This window comes from Bombina bombina, chromosome 2 (assembly GCF_027579735.1).
Source record: "Bombina bombina isolate aBomBom1 chromosome 2, aBomBom1.pri, whole genome shotgun sequence".
Taxonomy (NCBI): domain Eukaryota; kingdom Metazoa; phylum Chordata; class Amphibia; order Anura; family Bombinatoridae; genus Bombina; species Bombina bombina.
The window spans coordinates 1,305,313,270-1,305,331,529 of record NC_069500.1 but is presented as its reverse complement, the minus strand read 5'-3'; the positions used below and the strand labels follow the sequence as shown (position 1 = coordinate 1,305,331,529).

General features: G+C 42.4%; 1 protein-coding gene across 1 annotated transcript in view; it reads left to right on the top strand.

The window, feature by feature from the left end:
- Nucleotides 1-18,260, top strand: part of STX18 (syntaxin 18) — a 523,329-nt gene that overhangs the window by 359,189 nt on the left and 145,880 nt on the right. The window contains exon 3 of the mRNA XM_053704146.1: nt 10,095-10,210. Within this exon, the coding sequence (XP_053560121.1) occupies nt 10,095-10,210 (116 nt within the window). The remainder of the gene's footprint in view (nt 1-10,094; nt 10,211-18,260) is intronic.

The window sequence follows — 18,260 nt, the reverse complement described above, 5'->3', positions numbered from 1 at the left end:
AACACCTCCGCGTGTTGCTTAGGGAGGTTTTAGCTGCTCTGAATGACTGTGATACCATTGCAGTGCCAGAGAAATTGTGTAGACTGGATAAATACTTTGCAGTGCCGGTGTGTACTGATGTTTTTCCAAATACCTAAAAGGTTTACAGAAATTATTAATAAGGAATGGGATAGACCAGGTGTGCCGTTCTCTTCCCCTCCTATTTTTAGAAAAATGTTTCCAATAGACGCCACCACATGGGACTTATGGCAGACAGTCCCTCAGGTGGAGGGAGCAGTTTCTACTCTAGTAAAGCGTACTACTATCCCTGTCAAGGACAGCTGTGCTTTTTTTTTAGATCCAATGGATAAAAAATTAGAGGTTACCTTAAGATAATATTTATTCAACAAGGTTTTATCCTACAGCCCCTTGCATGCATTGCCCCTGTCACTGCTGCTGCGGCGTACTGGTTTGAGTCTCTGGAAGAGGCTTTACAGGTAGCGACTCCATTGGATGACATACTTGGCAAACTTAGAGCACTTAAGCTAGCCAATTCTTTTATTCTGATGCCATTGTTCATTTGACTAAACTAACGGCTAAGAATTCTGGTTTTGCTATACAGGCGCGCAAAGCGCTATGGCTTAGATCATGGTCAGCTGACGTGACTTCAAAATCTAAGCTACTTATCATTCCCTTCAAGGGGCAGACCCTATTTTCGGGCCTGGTTGAAGGAGATTATTGCTGATATCACTGGAGGAAAAGGTCATGCCCTTCCTCAGGACAGGTCCAAATCTAGGGCCAAACAGTCTAATTTTCGTGCCTTTCAAAACTTCAAGGCAGGTGCGGCATCAACTTCCTCTAATAATAAACAAGAGGGAACTTTTGCTCAATCCAAGACGGTCTGGAGACCAAACCTGACATGGAAAAAAGGTAAGCAGGTAAAAAAAGCCTGCTGCTGCCTCTAAGACAACATGAAGGAACGGCCCCCTGTCCGGGAACGGATCTAGTAGGGGGTAGACTTTCACTCTTTGCCCAGGCGTGGGCAAGAGATGTTCAGGATCCCTGGGCGTTGGAAATTATATCCCAGGGATATCTTCTGGACTTCAAAGCTTCCCCCCCAAAAGGGAGATTTCACCTTTCACAATTATCTGCACACCAGATAAAGAGAGAGGCGTTCTTACACTGTGTACGAGTCCTCCTAGTTATGGGAGTGATCCATCCAGTTCCAAAGGAGGAACAGGGACAGGGTTTTTACTCAAATCTGTTTGTGGTTCCCAAAAAAGAGGGAACCTTCAGACCAATTTTGGATCTAAAGATCTTAAACAAATTCCTCAAAGTTCCGTCGTTCAAGATGGAAACTATTCGTACCATCCTACCACTGATCCAGGAGGGTCAATATATGACTACAGTGGATCTAAAGGATGCTTATCTTCACATTCCGATACACAAAGATCATCATCGGTTTCTCAGGTTTGCCTTTTAAGACAGGCATTACCAGTTGTAGCTCTTCCCTTGGGATTAGCTACAGCCCCAAGAATCTTTACAAAGGTTCTAAGGTCACTTATGGCGGTCCTAAGGCCGCGGGGCATAGCAGTAGCCCCTTATTTAGACGACATCCTGATACAGGCGTCAAACTTCCAAATTACCAAGTCTCATACGGACGTAGTACTGGCATTTCTGTGGTCGCATGGGTGGAAAGTGAACAAGGAAAAGAGTTCTCTATCCCCACTCACAAGAGTTTCCTTTCTAGGGACTCTGATAGATTCTGTAGAAATGAAAATTTTATCTGACGGAGTCCAGGTTATCAAAGCTTCTAAATTCCTGCCGGGTTCTTCATTCCATTCCGCGCCCTTCGGTGGTTCAGTGTATGGAAGTAATCGGCTTAATGGTAGCGGCAATGGACATAGTGCCGTTTGCATGCTTACATCTCAGACCGCTGCAACTATGCATGCTCAGTCAGTGGAGCGGGGATTACACAGATTTGTCCCCTCAACTGAATCTGGACCAAGAGACCAGGGATTCTCTTCTCTGGTGGCTATCTCGTGTCCATCTGTCCAAAGGTATGACCTTTCGCAGGCCAGATTGGACAATTGTTACGACAGATGCCAGCCTTCTAGGTTGGGGTGCAGTCTGGAACTCCCTGAAGGCTCAGGGATCGTGGACTCAGGAGGAGTCTCTCCTTCCATTAAATATTCTGGAACTAAGAACGATATTCAAGGCTCTTCAGGCTTGGCCTCAGTTAGCAACTCTGAGGTACATCAGATTTCAGTCGGACAACATCACGACTGTAGCTTACATCAACCATCAAGGGGGAGCGAGAAGTTCCCTAGAGATGTTAGAAGTTTCAAAAATAATTCGCTGGGCAGAGATTCACTCTTGCCACCTATCAGCTATCCATATCCCAAGTGTAGAGCACTGGGAGGCGGATTTTCTAAGTCGTCAGACTTTTCATCCGGGAGAGTGGGAACTCCATCCGGAGGCATTTGCACAACTGATTCATCGTTGGGGCAAACCAGAACTGGATCTCATGGCGTCTCGCCAGAACGCCAAGCTTCCGTGTTACGGATCCAGGTCCAGGGATCCCAAGGTGACACTGATAGATGCTCTAGCAGCGCCCTGGTCTTTCAACCTGGCTTATGTGTTTCCACCGTTTCCACTGCTCCCTCGACTGATTGCCAAGATCAAGCAGGAGAGAGCATCGGTGATTCTGATAGCACCTGCGTGGCCACGCAGGACCTGGTATGCAGATCTAGTGGACATGTCATCCTTTCCACCATGGTCTCTGCCTCTGAAACAGGACCTTCTACTTCAGGGTCCTTTCAACCATCCAAATCTAATTTCTCTGAGGCTGACTGCCTGGAGATTGAACGCTTGATTTTATCAAAGCGTGGCTTCTCCGAGTCAGTTATTGATACCTTAAGACAGGCACGAAAGCCTGTCACCAGGAAAGTTTACCATAAGGTATGGCGTAGATATCTTTATTGGTGTGAATCCAAGGGTTACTCATGGAGTAAGGTCAGGATTGCTAGGATATTATCTTTTCTCCAAGAAGGTTTGGAAAAAGGATTGTCAGCTAGTTAAGCGTCTGGCAGATGTTCCAGACGTTCAGGCATTTTGTCAGGCTTTAGTTAGAATCAAGCCTGTGTTTAAACCTGTTGCTCCACCATGGAGCTTAAACTTGGTTCTTAAGGTTCTTCAAGGAGTTCCGTTTGAACCTCTTCATTCCATAGATATCAAGCTTTTATCTTGGAAAGTTCTTTTTTTGGTAGCTATTTCCTCGGCTCGTAGAGTCTCTGAGCTATCTGCCTTACAATGTGATTCTCCTTATCTGATTTTTCATACGGATAAGGTAGTCCTGCGTACCAAACCTGGGTTCTTACCTAAGGTGGTATCTAACAAGAATATCAATCAAGAGATTGTTGTTCCATCCTTGTGTTACACAATTTGGACGTGATCCGTGCTTTAAAGTTTTACTTACAAGCTACTAAAGATTTTCGTCAAACATCTGCTTTGTTTGTTGTCTACTCTGGACAGAGGAGAGGTCAAAAGGCTTCGGCAACCTCTTTTTCTTTTTGACTAAGAAGCTTAATCCGCTTAGCCTATGAGACTGCTGGACAGCAGCCTCCTGAAAGGATTACAGCTCATTCCACTAGAGCTGTGGCTTCCACTTGGGCCTTTAAAAATGAGGTTTCTTTTGATTAGATTTGCAAGGCGACGACGACTTGGTCTATGCTTCATATGTTTTCAAAATTTTACAAATTTGATACTTTTGCTTCTTCGGAGGCTATATTTGGGAGAGAGGTTTTACGGGCAGTGGTTCCTTCCATTTAAGTTCCTGCCTTGTCCCACCCTTCATCCGTGTACTTTAGCTTTGGTATTGGTATCCCACAAGTAATGGATGATCCGTGGACTGGATACATCTTACAAGAGAAAACACAATTTATGCTTACCTGATAAATTTATTTCTCTTGTGGTGTATCCAGTCCACGGCCCGCCCTGTCATTTTAGGGCAGGTAATTTTTAAATTTAAACTACAGTAACCACTGCACCCTATGATTCCTCCTTTCTCGGCTTGTTTTCGGTCGAATGACAGTTAGGGGAGGAGCTATATTACAGCTCTGCTGTGGGTGTCCTCTTGCAACTTCCTGTTGGGAATGAGAATATCCCACAAGTAATGGATGATCCGTGGACTGGATACACCTCAAGAGAAATAAATTAATCAGGTAAGCATAAATTGTGTTATCGTTTTTTTGATCCGTTTTTTGAACTAAGGGGTTAATCATCCATTTGCAAGTGGGTGCAATGCTCTGTTAACTTATTATACACACTGTAAAAATTTCGTTTGTTTAACTGCTTTTTTTCACTATTTTTCAAATTCTGACAAAATTTGTTTCTCTTAAAGGCACAGTACCGTTTTTACTTTTTGCTTGTTAACTTGATTTAAAGTGTTTTCCAAGCTTGCTGGTCTCATTGCTAGCCTGTTTAAACATGTCTGACATAGAGGAAACTCCTTGTTCATTATGTTTAGAAGCCATGGTGGAACCCCCTCTTAGAATGTGTACCAAATGTACTGATTTCACTTTAAGTAATAAAGATCATATTCTGTCTTTAAAAAATGTATCATCAGAGGAATCTGACGAGGGGGAATTATGCCGACTAACTCGTCCCACTTGTCAGACCCTTTGAGTCCCGCTCAAGGGACTCACGCTCTAATGGCGCCAAGTACATCTAGTGCGCCCATAGCGTTTACTTTACAAGACATGGCGGCAGTCATGGATAATACACTGTCAGCGGTATTATCCGGACTACCTGGGTTTACAGGAAAGCAAGACAGCTCTGGAGTTAAAAAAAAATACAGAGCATATTGACGCTTTAAGAGCTATGTCTGATACTCCCTCACAATATGCAGAAGCTGAGGAAGGAGAGCTTCTTTCTGTGGGTGATGTTTCAGACTCAGGGAAGAGGATTCAACCTGATTCTGATATGTCTACATTTAAATTTAAGCTTGAACACCTCCGCGTATTGCTCAGGGAGGTTTTAGCTGCTCTGAATGACTGTGACACAATTGCAGTGCCAGAGAAATTGTGTAGATTGGATAAATACTATGCATTACCAGTGTGCACTGATGTTTTTCCAATACCTAAAAGGTTTACAGAAATTATTACTAAGTAATGGGATAGACCAGGTGTGCCGTTCTCTTCCCCTCCTATTTTTAAGAAAATGTTTCCAATAGATGCCGCCACACGGGTCTTATGGCAAACGGTCCCTAAGGTGGAGGGAGCAGTTTCTACACTAGCTAAGCATACTACTATCCCTGTCGAGGACAGTTGTGCTTTCTTAGATCCAATGGATAAACAAATTAGAGGGTTACCTTAAGAAAATGTTTATTCAACAAGGTTTTATTCTACAGCCCCTTGCATGCATTGCCCCAGTCACTGCTGCTGCGGCTTTCTGGTTTGAGTCTCTGGAAGAGGCTTTACAGGTAGAGACCCCATTGGATGATATACTTGACAAGCTTACAGCACTTAAGCTAGCCAATTCTTTTGTTTCTGATGCCATTGTTCATTTGACTAAACTAACGGCTAAGAATTCTGGTTTTGCTATTCAGGCGTGTAGGGCGCTATGGCTTAAATCATGGTCAGCTGACGTTACTTCAAAGTCTAAGCTGCTTAATATTCCCTTCAAGGGGCAGACCCTATTCGGGCCTGGTTTGAAGGAGATCATTTCCGATATCACTGGAGGAAAAGGTCATGCCCTTCCTCAGGATAGGTCCAAATCAAGGGCCAAACAGTCTAATTTTCGTGCCTTTCGAAACTTCAAGGCAAGTGCGGCATCAACTTCCTCTAATACAAAGCAAGAGGGAACTTTTGCTCAGTCCAAGTCGGTCTGGAGACCTAACCAGACTTGGAACAAAGGTAAGCAGGCCAAAAAGCCTGCTTCTGCCTCTAAGACAGCATGAAGGATTGGCCCCCGATCCGGTAACGGATCTAGTAGGGGGCAGACTTTCGCTCTTCGCCCATGCTTGGGCAAGAGATGTCCAGAATCCCTGGGTGTTGGAAATTGTATCCCACGGATATCTTCTGGACTTCAGAGCTTCTCCTCCAAAAGGGAGATTTCACCTTTCACAATTATCTGCAAACCAGATAAAGAGAGAGGCATTTTTACACTGTGTTCAAGACCTCCTAGTTATGGGAGTGATCCACCCAGTTCCAAAGGAGGAACAGGGACAAGGATTCTATTCAAATCTGTTTGTGGTTCCCAAAAAAGAGGGAACCTTCAGACCAATCTTAGATCTCAAGATCTTAAACAAATTTCTCAGGGTCCCATCATTCAAGGAGACTATTCCTACCATCCTACCTATGATCCAGGACGGTCAATACATGACTACAGTTGATTTAAAGGATGCTTATCTTCACATTCCGATACACAAAGATCATCATCGGTTGCTCAGGTTTTCCTTCCTAGACAGGCATTACCAGTTTGTAGCTCTTCCCTTTGGGTTAGCTACAGCCCCAAGAATCTTTACGAAGGTTCTGGGGTCACTTCTGGCGGTCCTAAGGCCTCGGGGCATAGCAGTAGCCCCTTATTTAGACGACATTCTGATACAGGCGTCAAATTTCCAAATTGCCAAGTCTCATACGGACATAGTTCTGGCATTTCTGAGGTCGCATGGGTGGAAAGTGAACGAAGAAAGGAGTTGTTTATCCCCTCTCACAAGAGTCTCCTTTCTGGGAACTCTAATAGATTCTGTAGTAATGAGGATTTACCTGACAGAGACCAGGTTATCAAAACTTCTAAATTCCTGCCGTGTTCTTTATTCCACTTCTCGCCCTTCGGTGGCTCAGTGTATGGAAGTAATCAGCTTAATGGTAGCGGCAATGGACATAGTGCCGTTTGCTCGTCCACATCTCAGACCGCTGCAACTCTGCATGCTCAGTTATTGGAGTGGGGATTACACAGATTTGTCCCCTCTACTAAATCTGGATCAAGATACCAGGGATTCTCTTCTCTGGTGACTATCTCGGGCCCATCTGTCCAAAGGTATGACCTTTTGCAGGCCAGATTGGACAATAGTAAAGACAGATGCCAGCCTTCTGGGCTGGGGAGCAGTCTGGAACTCCCTGAAGGCTCAGGGATTGTGGACTCAGGAGGAGACCCTCCTTCCAATAAACATTCTGGAACTAAGAGCGATATTCAATGCTCTTCAAGTTTGGCCTCAGCTAGCGACAATGAGGTTCATCATATTTCAGTCGGACAACATCACGACTGTGGCTTACCTCAACCATCAAGGGGGAACAAGGAGTTCCCTAGCGATGTTGGAAATTTCAAAGATAATTCGTTGGGCAGAGATTCACTCTTGTCACCTATCGGCTATCCATATCCCAGGTGTAGAGAACTGGGAGGCGGATTTTCTAAGTCGACAGACTTTTCATCCGGGGGAGTGGGAACTCCATCCGGAGGTATTTGCACAATTGGTTCAACGTTATGTGTTTCCACTTTTTCCTCTGCTCCCTCGTCTGATGGCCACGCAGGACTTGGTATGCAGATCTGGTGGACATGTCATCCCTTCCACCATGGACTCTGCCTCTGAGACAGGACCTTCTACTTCAGGGTCCTTTCAACCATCCAAATCTAATTTCTCTGAGACTGACTGCCTGGAGATTGAACGCTTGATTTTATCAAAGCGTGGCTTCTCCGAGTCAGTTATTGATACCTTAATTCAGGCACGAAAGCCTGTCACCAGGAAAATCTATCTTAAGATATGGCGTAAATATCTTTATTGGTGTGAATCCAAGGGTTACTCATGGAGTAAAGTCAGGATTCCCAAGATATTATCTTTTCTCCATGAAGGATTGGAGAATGGATTGTCAGCTAGTTCCTTAAAGGGACAGATTTCTGCTCTGTCTATTCTTTTGCACAAGCGTCTGGCGGATGTTCCAGACGTTCAGACATTTTGTCAGGCTTTAGTTAGAATCAAGCCTGTGTTTAAACCTGTTGCTCCACCATGGAGTTTAAATTTGGTTCTTAAAGTTCTTCAGGGGATTCCGTTTGAACCTCTTCATTCCATAGATATCAAACTTTTATCTTGGAAAGTTCTATTTTTGGTAGCTATTTCCTCGGCTCGTAGAGTTTCCGAGTTATCGGCCTTACAGTGTGATTCCCCTTATCTGATCTTCCATGCAGATAAAGTAGTTTTGCGTACCAAACCTGGGTTTTTACCTAAGGTGGTATCTAATAAGAATATCAATCAGGAGATTGTTGTTCCGTCATTGTGTCCTAATCCTTCTTCAAAGAAGGAACGTCTATTACACAATCTTGACATGGTTTGTGCTTTAACGTATTATTTACAAGCTACTAAAGATTTTCGTCAAACATCTGCTTTGTTTGTTGTCTACTCTGGACAGAGGAAAGGCCAAAAGGCTTCGGCAACTTCTCTTTCGCTTTGGCTAAGAAGTATAATACGCTTAGCTTATGAGACTGCTGGCCAGCAGCCTCCTGAAAGGATTACAGCTCATTCTACTAGAGCTGTGGCTTCCACATGGGCCTTTAAAATGCGGCTTCTGTTGAACAGATTTGCAAGGCGACGACTTGGTCTTTGCTTCATACTTTTTCAAAATTCTATAAATTTGATACTTTTGCTTCTTTGGAGGCTATTTTTGGGGAAAGGTTTTACAGGCAGTGGTTCCTTCTGTTTAAGTACCTGCCTTGTCCCTCCCTTCATCCGTGTACTTTAGCTTTGGTATTGGTATCCCACAAGAAATGGATGATCCGTGGACTGGATACACCTTACAAGAGAAAACATAATTTATGCTTACCTGATAAATTTATTTCTCTTGTGGTGTATCCAGTCCACGGCCCGCACTGTCATTTTAAGGCAGGTATTTTTTTTTAACTCTAAACTACAGTCACCACTGCACCCTATAGTTTCTCCTTTCTCTTGCTTGTCTTCGGTCGAATGACTGAATATGGCAGTTGGGGGAGGAGCTATATAGCAGCTCTGCTGTGGGTGATCCTCTTGCAACTTCCTGTTGGGAAGGAGAATATCCCACAAGTAATGGATGATCAGTGGACTTGGATACACCACAAGAGAAATACATTTATCAGGTAAGCATAAATTATGTTTTTTAATTAAAGAACTGCTGTTATGCGCATGTTTAAGTCAGAGGGATGGAACAGATAAGTGGTAAGGTGGCTTTAAGTACTCAGGAGAGGCTGAGCTCCATGTGAGGATGCAGGGGGATGATTAAAAGCTGTACTGTATTGCAGTCATTACTCATTACACTCAATCAAAATTAAACTTTCATTATTCAGATAGAGCATGCCATTTTAAACAACTTTCCAATTTACTTCCATTAACAAAATGTGCACAGTCTTTTTATATTTAAACTTTTTGAGTCACCAGCTCCTACTGAGCATGTGCAAGAATAAGTGTGTATTCATTTGTGAATGGCTGATGGCTGTCACATGGTACGTGTAAGCATTTGTGATTGGCTGATGTCTGTCACATGGTACAGGGGGAGTGCATTGTCTTGTTATCTTGCATTTGTTGATTATGCAAATCTACTGTGTTGACTGGTCCTTTAAAGGCACATGAAAGCCAACATTTTCTTTCATGATTTAGATATGATTTAGATAGAGCATACAATTTTAAACAACTTTCTAATTTACTTGTATTATCTAATTTGCTTAATTCTTTTGATATAATTTGCTAAAAAGCATATCTACATAGGCTCAGTAGCTTGTGATTGGTGGATGCACATGGATGCCTCGTGTGATTGGCTCACCCATGTGCATTTCTATTTCTTCAACAAAGAATACCTAAAGAGTAAAGCAAATTAGATAATAGAAACACATTGGAATATTGTTTAAAATTATATTCTCTATCTGAATCACGAAAGAAAAATGTTGGGTTTAATGTCCTTTTTAATATCACAAAATCTATTTCCTTTTTAGAATATATGTACTAAAAACTAATGAAGAATAATGAAACTGACCAGAGGTTATAATATATTTATAATTTTATTTGCTTTTTTATGACTTGCTGTTATTTCATGCTATCTTACTTTATAAAGCATTCTATCTAACCCATTGTTGTCGTCTTTTTAATTTTTCAGCCATGTAGAATCCGAGTATTCTCGTATGACAGACACAGAACGAGACCAAATAGATCAAGATGCACATATATTCATGAGAACCTGCACAGAGGCCATTCAACAGCTCAGAACAGAAGGTAACTGGTAAATTACTTTGAATCTTATAAATTCATTTGCATTACTTACAGCTGTTTTCTATACACTGTAAAGTTGCTATTTGTTTTGTTTTGGCATATTATTATGCTGAATACCATCTGAGCCTGTATACTGTTCAATGATAAATGGTGGCCCTAAAACTCCACTACTATTATGGCTTTTTTTAATCATTTGGTGCATGAGTCATGTACCTGACCCCAAAGCATCCTATGTTTCTCTTTATAACACACTTTCACTCCTCTTTTTTATCAGTATTGATTCTTAATCTATACACACAACCTTCTTGTAGAGTTAAACAAACATTGTTGCTATTACTGCTGCGTGTTCACGGTTAAAGGTAGTGCACTACGTAAATGTAAAGCTTAGGAGCCGGGCCATTTTTGGTTCAGAACCTGGATTACTTTTGCTTATTGGTGGCTAAATGTAGCACTATTCAGGGCGCTGAAACTAAAATGGGCCAGGTCCTAAGCTTTACATTTTTGCTTTTTAAATAAAGATATCAAGAGAACAAAGAAACATTGATAATAGGAATAAATTTGAGAGTTGCTTCAAATAACCTGCTCTATCTGTCTAATGAAAGAAAAAAATGGGTTTAGTATCTCTCTGGTTCTGCAGAATGCATTGTGGCCTTTCCGTAACCAATGACAACGAAACTTGTAAATTACACTAAACGTAGCCTAATGATGCAGTTGCCCCTGAAGTAAAGTAATACTTACATTCCAGTCATCCACATAAATCAAGATATCCAAAAATTATATTTGTTTCATAAAGGTAGTGAGAGTCCATGATCCATTACTCCTGGGAATTATATTCCTGGCCACTGTGAGGAGGCAAAGATCCCAAAAATCCCAGAGCCTTTAAAACCCCTCTCACCTTACTAGAAACTAGTCTTGTTTTCGCCTTTGCTGGAGGAATGTGAAGGAGGAAAGTGCTCCAGGTGTTTTTGAGATGGGTTTTCAGAACAATTTGAGGCCCAGTTTCCCATCAGAGAACTACAGTCTGGACAGAGGGATATTAATGGAGTATGGTTTGTGGCACAAGAACACCCAATAGAAGTTAGTCACAGGCCTGCCACAGGTGTCCCTAGCCGCCTCCTGTTTGTTCAATGTTATACTTACATATATATATATATGTAGTGTTTGCAGATAAGCTACTTCTTTGTCAGAGGTAAGAACTGACGAAGAAGTAGCTTATATGCAAACCCTTCGAAACGTGTAAGGTTTTGATATAGAGAGCGACCTGGTCCTGGTAGTTGTCTCTAACAGAACGAGACCAAATAGATCAATATGCACATATATTCATGAGAACCTGCACAGAGGCAATTCAACAGCTCAGAACAGAAGGTATTTGAATCTTATAAATTAATTTGCATTACTTACAGCTGTTTTCTATACACTGTAAAGTTGTTATTTGTTTTGGCATATTATTATGCTGAATACTCCCTATCATTCCAGCTTGACGCCGGGATAAGAAGACTACTGGCCAAGTTTAGTCTGATAGTGGAATATCCCACGAGCATTACAGGCTAAAGGAGCTTTTCTCCCTCAGAGCAAGAAGTCTAAGGGTAATCCTAGAGCTTCTAATCATTTTTGTTCCTTTTGTTAATCTAAAAATCAAAAGCCCTCCTCTGCCACTTCTCTACTGTGATTGTTTTTTTGGGTTTTTTCCTGGCGGCAGTTTGAGTATATACCTCTCTTTTCCCAGCTCGTTTTTATTGCTCATATTTTCTTTTCCTAGCTTCTTCTTTTCTAGCTTGGCTATATGTCAGACTAGTTTCCAGTAAGGTAGGAGGGGTTTTGAGTGCTCTGTTAGTTTTGGGATCGTTGCCTCTTTCTAGTGGCCAGTAGTATAATTCCCAGGAGTAATGGATTATGGACTCTCACCACCATGAAAGGAATTTATCAGGGAAGCATAAATTATATTTTTTGTCTCATGATTTTGCCTCTGGTCAGACAGTGGCACAGTATAGGTCTGGTTTGTTAAATGCAATTCCTCAGGACTCACAGTCCAGGTTTTTGGGATTATCTTGGTTGAAAACAGGTAAGATAATTACACTTAATGAGCAGCTGATGATGTTGCCTGTGCCTAAAGAGATGTGGTGCTTAGAATTATAAAGTTAAGAGACCACTCAACACAGTAGCAAAATCAGTAAATGCATTTAAAAAATACAGCGCAAAAACGTTTAGTTTGAAATTCAAATGAGTATTATATTTCTTTCTGGCAAGTTTTAAGGTTAATTCTATTTTCCCTTCCACTGCATCATGTGACAGCCATCAGCCAATCACAAAAAGCATATAGGTATATTCTGTGTTTTCTTGCACACGCTCAGTAGGAGCTTACTCCTCAGAAAATGTGCAAGGAAACAGATTGTGCACATTTATATAATGAAAGTGAGCTTGAAAGTTGTTTAAAATTGTGTGCTCTATCCGAATCATGATAGTTTAATTTTGAATTGTGTTCCTTTAAATAAAAGCTCTTTACATTTAAATTGAAACTAACAGGAAGTACATTAGTGTCAGGACAATTTTCCAGAAAAATTCCCCATTTTCATAATGCATATTAATCACAAGTGTTTGTGCTATATAATATAGGGGTAACATTGACCATGTGTATTTACTTATATATTCAGGTACACATACACATATATATTATTAATCAGTATTAATATGTAGCTATTAACTAGTGTTGCTTGTCAGTGTATAATTGCTTATAGTGAAGTTGTTATGCTTTAACAATAATAACATGTTTAGTTACTATAATATTCACGGTCCCCGACATAACTGCATGTTTCCTATAATTATATTACTGGTATAAATATCCACAAATATCCCCATGTTTGTGATACATGTATCCAGTCCACGGATTCATCCTTTACTTGTGGGATATTCTCCTTCCTAACAGGAAGTGGCAAAGAGAGCACACAGCAGAGCTGTCCATATAGCTCCCCCTCTAGCTCCACCCCCCAGTCATTCTCTTTGCCGGCTCTAAGCAATAGGGTCCCTCTCGGAAGGGTAAAGTGAATGTGTTGTTAGATTTGTAGTTTTTGTTCTACAAGCAAAAGTTTGTTATTTTAAATGGTACTGGTGTGTACTGTTTACTCTCCAGCAGAAAAGAGATGAAGATTTCTGCAGAGAGGAAGATGATTTTAGCATGTTGTAACTAAAATCCACCGCTGTTCCCACACAGGACTGAGGAGTACAAGAAAACTTCAGTTGGGGGGAACGGTTTTCAGGTTAGGCTGCAATAAGGTATGTTCAGTCATTTATTTCTAGACAAGACTGTGAAAAGGACTGATAAAGATCCCCATGAGGGAAGGGTAAGCTTTATTCAGAGACTAAGTATGGAATTACAAGCTTACATAACAGGGCTAATTTATGCTGGTTGACACTATTTTATGGCAAGTTGACACTTTTTTATGGCAAACGGTTTTTACTAAGAAATATCATTTTTTGAGACACTTTGAAGGTCCCTTTGGGTTTTTTACAGGGGTTGTTACCCACATGGCTAATAATATAACTCTTAGGAGTGTTTTCTTAGGCCTCACAGCACTGGAGTAAGGTGGGAGGGGCCTAATTTCACGCCTCAGATGCGCAGTTAGAATGACTAGATCTTCAGGCTGTGTTCACATGGAGGTTCCTGCTACAGTTTGAGGACCCATAAGAAGTTTTTTCCCCATAAATCTGACTCCTAAGGGAAGGTAGGGCCACAGCAGAGCTGTGGCAAGGTGCTAAAGTTGTTTTAACCGGTCTGTTAGCTTACTATTGATCCGGTTTGGGCATTAAGGGGTTAATCGTTTTTCTTGCTAGTTGTGCAATCTTGCCAATGCTTTAGGTACATACTGTGAAAAGTTTGGTGCATTTTTCACTGTTTTGGAAAATTGTGTGCCTTTTTTTATCTCTTAAAGGCACAGTAACGTTTTTTTGCAAAGTGTGTTTTTGCTTGATTAAAGTGATTTCTAAGCCTGTTTGTCTTACTACTAGTCTGTTAAACATGTCTGACACCAAGGAAATTCCTTGTTCAATGTGTTTAGAAGCCATGGTGGAACCCCCTCTCAAAATGTGTCCCACTTGTATTGATATGTCTATACACTTTAAAGACCATATTGTTGCACTTAAAAATGTGACCCAAGATGATTCTCAGACAGAAGGTAATGAGGTTAGCCCGTTGACCTCTCCCCAAGTGTCACAACCAGTTACGCCCGCTCAAGCGACGCCTAGCACCTCTAGCGCGTCTAACTCTTTTACCTTACAAGACTTGGCGGCAGTTATGGATAATACCCTCTCAGTATTTTTATCTAAGCTGCGCATGTTACCTGCAAAGTGTAATAGCTCTGTTTTAAGAACAGATTATGAGCATTCTGACGCTTTAGTAGCCGTATCCGATATACACTCACAACGCTCTGAAATGGGGGCGAGGGATGTGCTGTCTGAGGGAGAAATTTCCGATTCGGGAAAGGTTGCTCCTCAGACAGACTCAGATATGTTGGCTTTTAAATTTAAACTAGAACACCTCCGCTTATTGCTCAGGGAGATATTAGTTACTCTGGATGACTGTGACCCTTTGGTGGTTCCAGAGAAATTGTGTAAAATGGACAAGTACCTAGAAGTTCCTGTTTACACTGATGTGTTCCCGGTCCCTAAGAGGATTGCGGATATAGTAACTAGGGAGTGGGATAGACCAGGTATTCCGTTTGTCCCCCCTCCTGTTTTTAAGAAAATGTTCCCCATATCTGACACCACGCGGGACTCGTGGCAGACGGTCCCTAAGGTGGAGGGGGCTGTTTCTTCACTTGCTAAACGCACAACCATACCAATTGAGGACAGTTGTGCTTTTAAAGACCCTATGGATAAAAAATTAGAGGGTTTACTTAAGAAAATTTTTGTTCATCAAGGTTTTCTTCTCCAACCTATAGCGTGCATTGTTCCTGTAACTACTGCAGCTGCTTTCTGGTTCGAGGCGCTGGAAGATGCGCTCCAGACGGAGACCTCATATGAGGACATTATGGACAGAATTAAGGCTCTTAAGCTGGCTAATTCTTTTATCACAGGTGCCGCTTTCCAACTAGCTAAGTTAGCGGCAAAGAATTCAGGTTTCACCATTCTGACGCGCAGGGTGCTATGGCTAAAGTCCTGGTCTGCCGATGTGTCGTCAAAATCCAAACTACTGAACATCCCTTTCAAAGGAAAGACCCTTTTCGGGCCTGAATTGAAAGAGATTATCTCAGAAGTCACTGGGGGAAAAGGCCATGCTCTCCCTCAGGACAAGTCCTTTAAGACAAAGAACAAACAAAATAATTTTCGTTCCTTTCGAAATTTCAGGAGCGGTCTCGCTTCATCCTCCCCTGCTGCAAAGCAAGAGGGTAACACTTCACAACCCAGGGCAGCCTGGAAACCTTACCAGGGCTGGAACAAGGGTAAACAGGCCAAGAAGCCTGCAGCTGCCTCCTAGACAGCATGAAGGGGTAGCCCCCGATCCAGGACCGGATCTAGTGGGGGGCAGACTCTCTCTCTTCGCTCAGGCCTGGGCAAGAGACGTACACGATCCTTGGGCCTTAGAGATTGTATCCCAGGGATATCTTCTAGAATTCAAGGACTCCCATCCAAGGGGAAGGTTCTACATTTCTTGTCTGTCTACAGACCAGACAAAGAAAGAGGTGTTCTTACGCTGCGTAGAAGACCTACATACAATGGGAGTGATCCACCAAGTTCCAATTGTGGAACAAGGGCTGGGTTTTTACTCAAACCTGTTTGTGGTTCCCAAAAAAGAAGGAACTTTCAGACCAATCCTGGATCTCAAAATTCTAAACAAATTCCTCAGAGTCCCATCATTCAAGATGGAGACCCGTCGGACAATATTACCAATGATCCAGGAGGGTCAATTTATGACTACCGTGGATCTAAAGGATGCGTATCTGCACATTCCTATCCACAAAGATCATCACCAGTTCCTCAGGTTCGCCTTTCTGGACAAGCATTATCAGTTTGTGGCTCTTCCTTTCGGGTTGGCCACTGCTCCCAGAATTTTCACAAAGGTGCTAGGGTCCCTTCTGGCGGTTCTAAGACCGCGGGGCATAGCAGTGGCGCCTTACCTAGATGACATCTTAATTCATTGTAACGACCAACGCCAGTCTGTTGGGCAAGGGTGCTGTCTGGGACTCCCTGAAAGCTCAGGGCTTATGGTCTCGGGAAGAAGCTCTTCTCCCGATAAACATTCTGGAACTGAGGGCGATTTTCAACGCTCTTCAGGCATGGCCTCAGCTAGCTGCGGCCAAATTCATCAGATTTCAGTCGGACAACATCACGACTGTAGCTTACATCAACCATCAAGGGGGAACAAGGAGTCTCCTAGCAATGATGGAAGTAACCAAAATAATCAGGTGGGCTGAGGTTCACTCTTGCCACCTCTCAGCAATTCACATCCCAGGAGTAGACAACTGGGAAGCGGATTTTCTAAGTCGTCAGACTTTTCATCCGGGGGAGTGGGAACTCCACCCGGAGGTATTTGCCCAGCTGATTTAGCTATGGGGCACTCCAGAATTGGATCTGATGGCGTCCCGTCAGAATGCCAAACTTCCTCTTTACGGGTCAAGGTCCCGGAATCCCCAGGCGGTGTTGATAGATGCGCCTTGGTCCTTCAATCTGGCCTATGTGTTTCCACCGTTTCCTCTCCTTCCTCGTCTGGTTGCCAGAATCAAGCAGGAGAGGGCGTCGGTGATTCTAATAGCACCTGCGTGGCCACGCAGGACTTGGTATGCAGACCTAGTGGACATGTCATCCGTTCCACCATGGACTCTGCCAATGAGGCAGGACCTTCTACTTCAAAGTCCTTTCAAACATCCAAATCTAATTTCTCTGCGTCTGACTGCTTGGAGATTGAACGCCTAATTCTATCTAAGCGTGGTTTCTCTGAGTCGGTTATCGATACCCTAATTCAGGCTAGAAAGCCTGTCACCAGGAAAATCTACCATAAGATTTGGCGAAAATATCTTTGTTGGTGCGAATCCAAGGGTTACTCATGGAGGAAGGATTGGAGAAAGGATTATCAGCTAGTTCCTTAAAAGGACAGATATCTGCTTTGTCTATTCTTTTACACAAACGTCTGGCAGAGGTACCAGACGTTCAAGCGTTTAGTCAGGCTTTAGTCAGAATCAAGCCTGTTTATAGACCTGTGGCTCCGCCATGGAGTCTGAATTTAGTTCTTTCAGTTCTGCAAGGGGTTCCGTTTGAACCTTTACATTCCATAGATATTAAACTTTTATCTTGGAAAGTTTTGTTTTTGGTAGCTATCTCTTCTGCTCGAAGAGTTTCAGAGTTATCTGCTTTACAGTGTGACTCACCTTACTTGGTGTTCCACGCAGATAAGGTAGTTTTGCGTACCAAACCCAGTTTTCTTCCTAAGGTTGTGTCTAATAAGAATATTAACCAGGAAATTGTTGTTCCTTCTCTGTGTCCTAATCCTTCCTCGAAGAAGGAACGTCTGTTACACAATCTTGATGTGGTTCGTGCTTTAAAGTTCTATTTACAAGCAACTAAGGATTTCAGACAAACAACTTCATTGTTTGTCATCTATTCTGGTAAGAGGAGAGGTTAGAAGGCGACTGCTACCTCTCTTTCCTTTTGTCTGAAAAGCATCATCCGTCTGGCCAATGAGACTGCTGGCCAGCAGCCTCCTGAAACAATTACTGCTCATTCTACCAGAGCAGTGGCTTCCACATGGGCTTTTAAAAATGAGGCTTCTATTGAACAGATTTGTAAGGCAGCGACTTGGTCTTCGCTGCATACCTTTTCCAAATTTTACAAATTCAATACTTTTGCTCCTTCGGAGGCTATTTTTGGGAGAGAGGTTTTACAAGCAGTGGTGCCTTCCGTTTAAGGTACCTGTCTTGTTCCCTCCCTTCATCCGTGTCCTAAAGCTTTGGTATTGGTATCCCACAAGTAAAGGATGAATCCGTGGACTGGATACACCTTACAAGAGAAAACAGAATTTATGCTTACCTGATAAATTACTTTCTCTTGTGGTGTATCCAGTCCA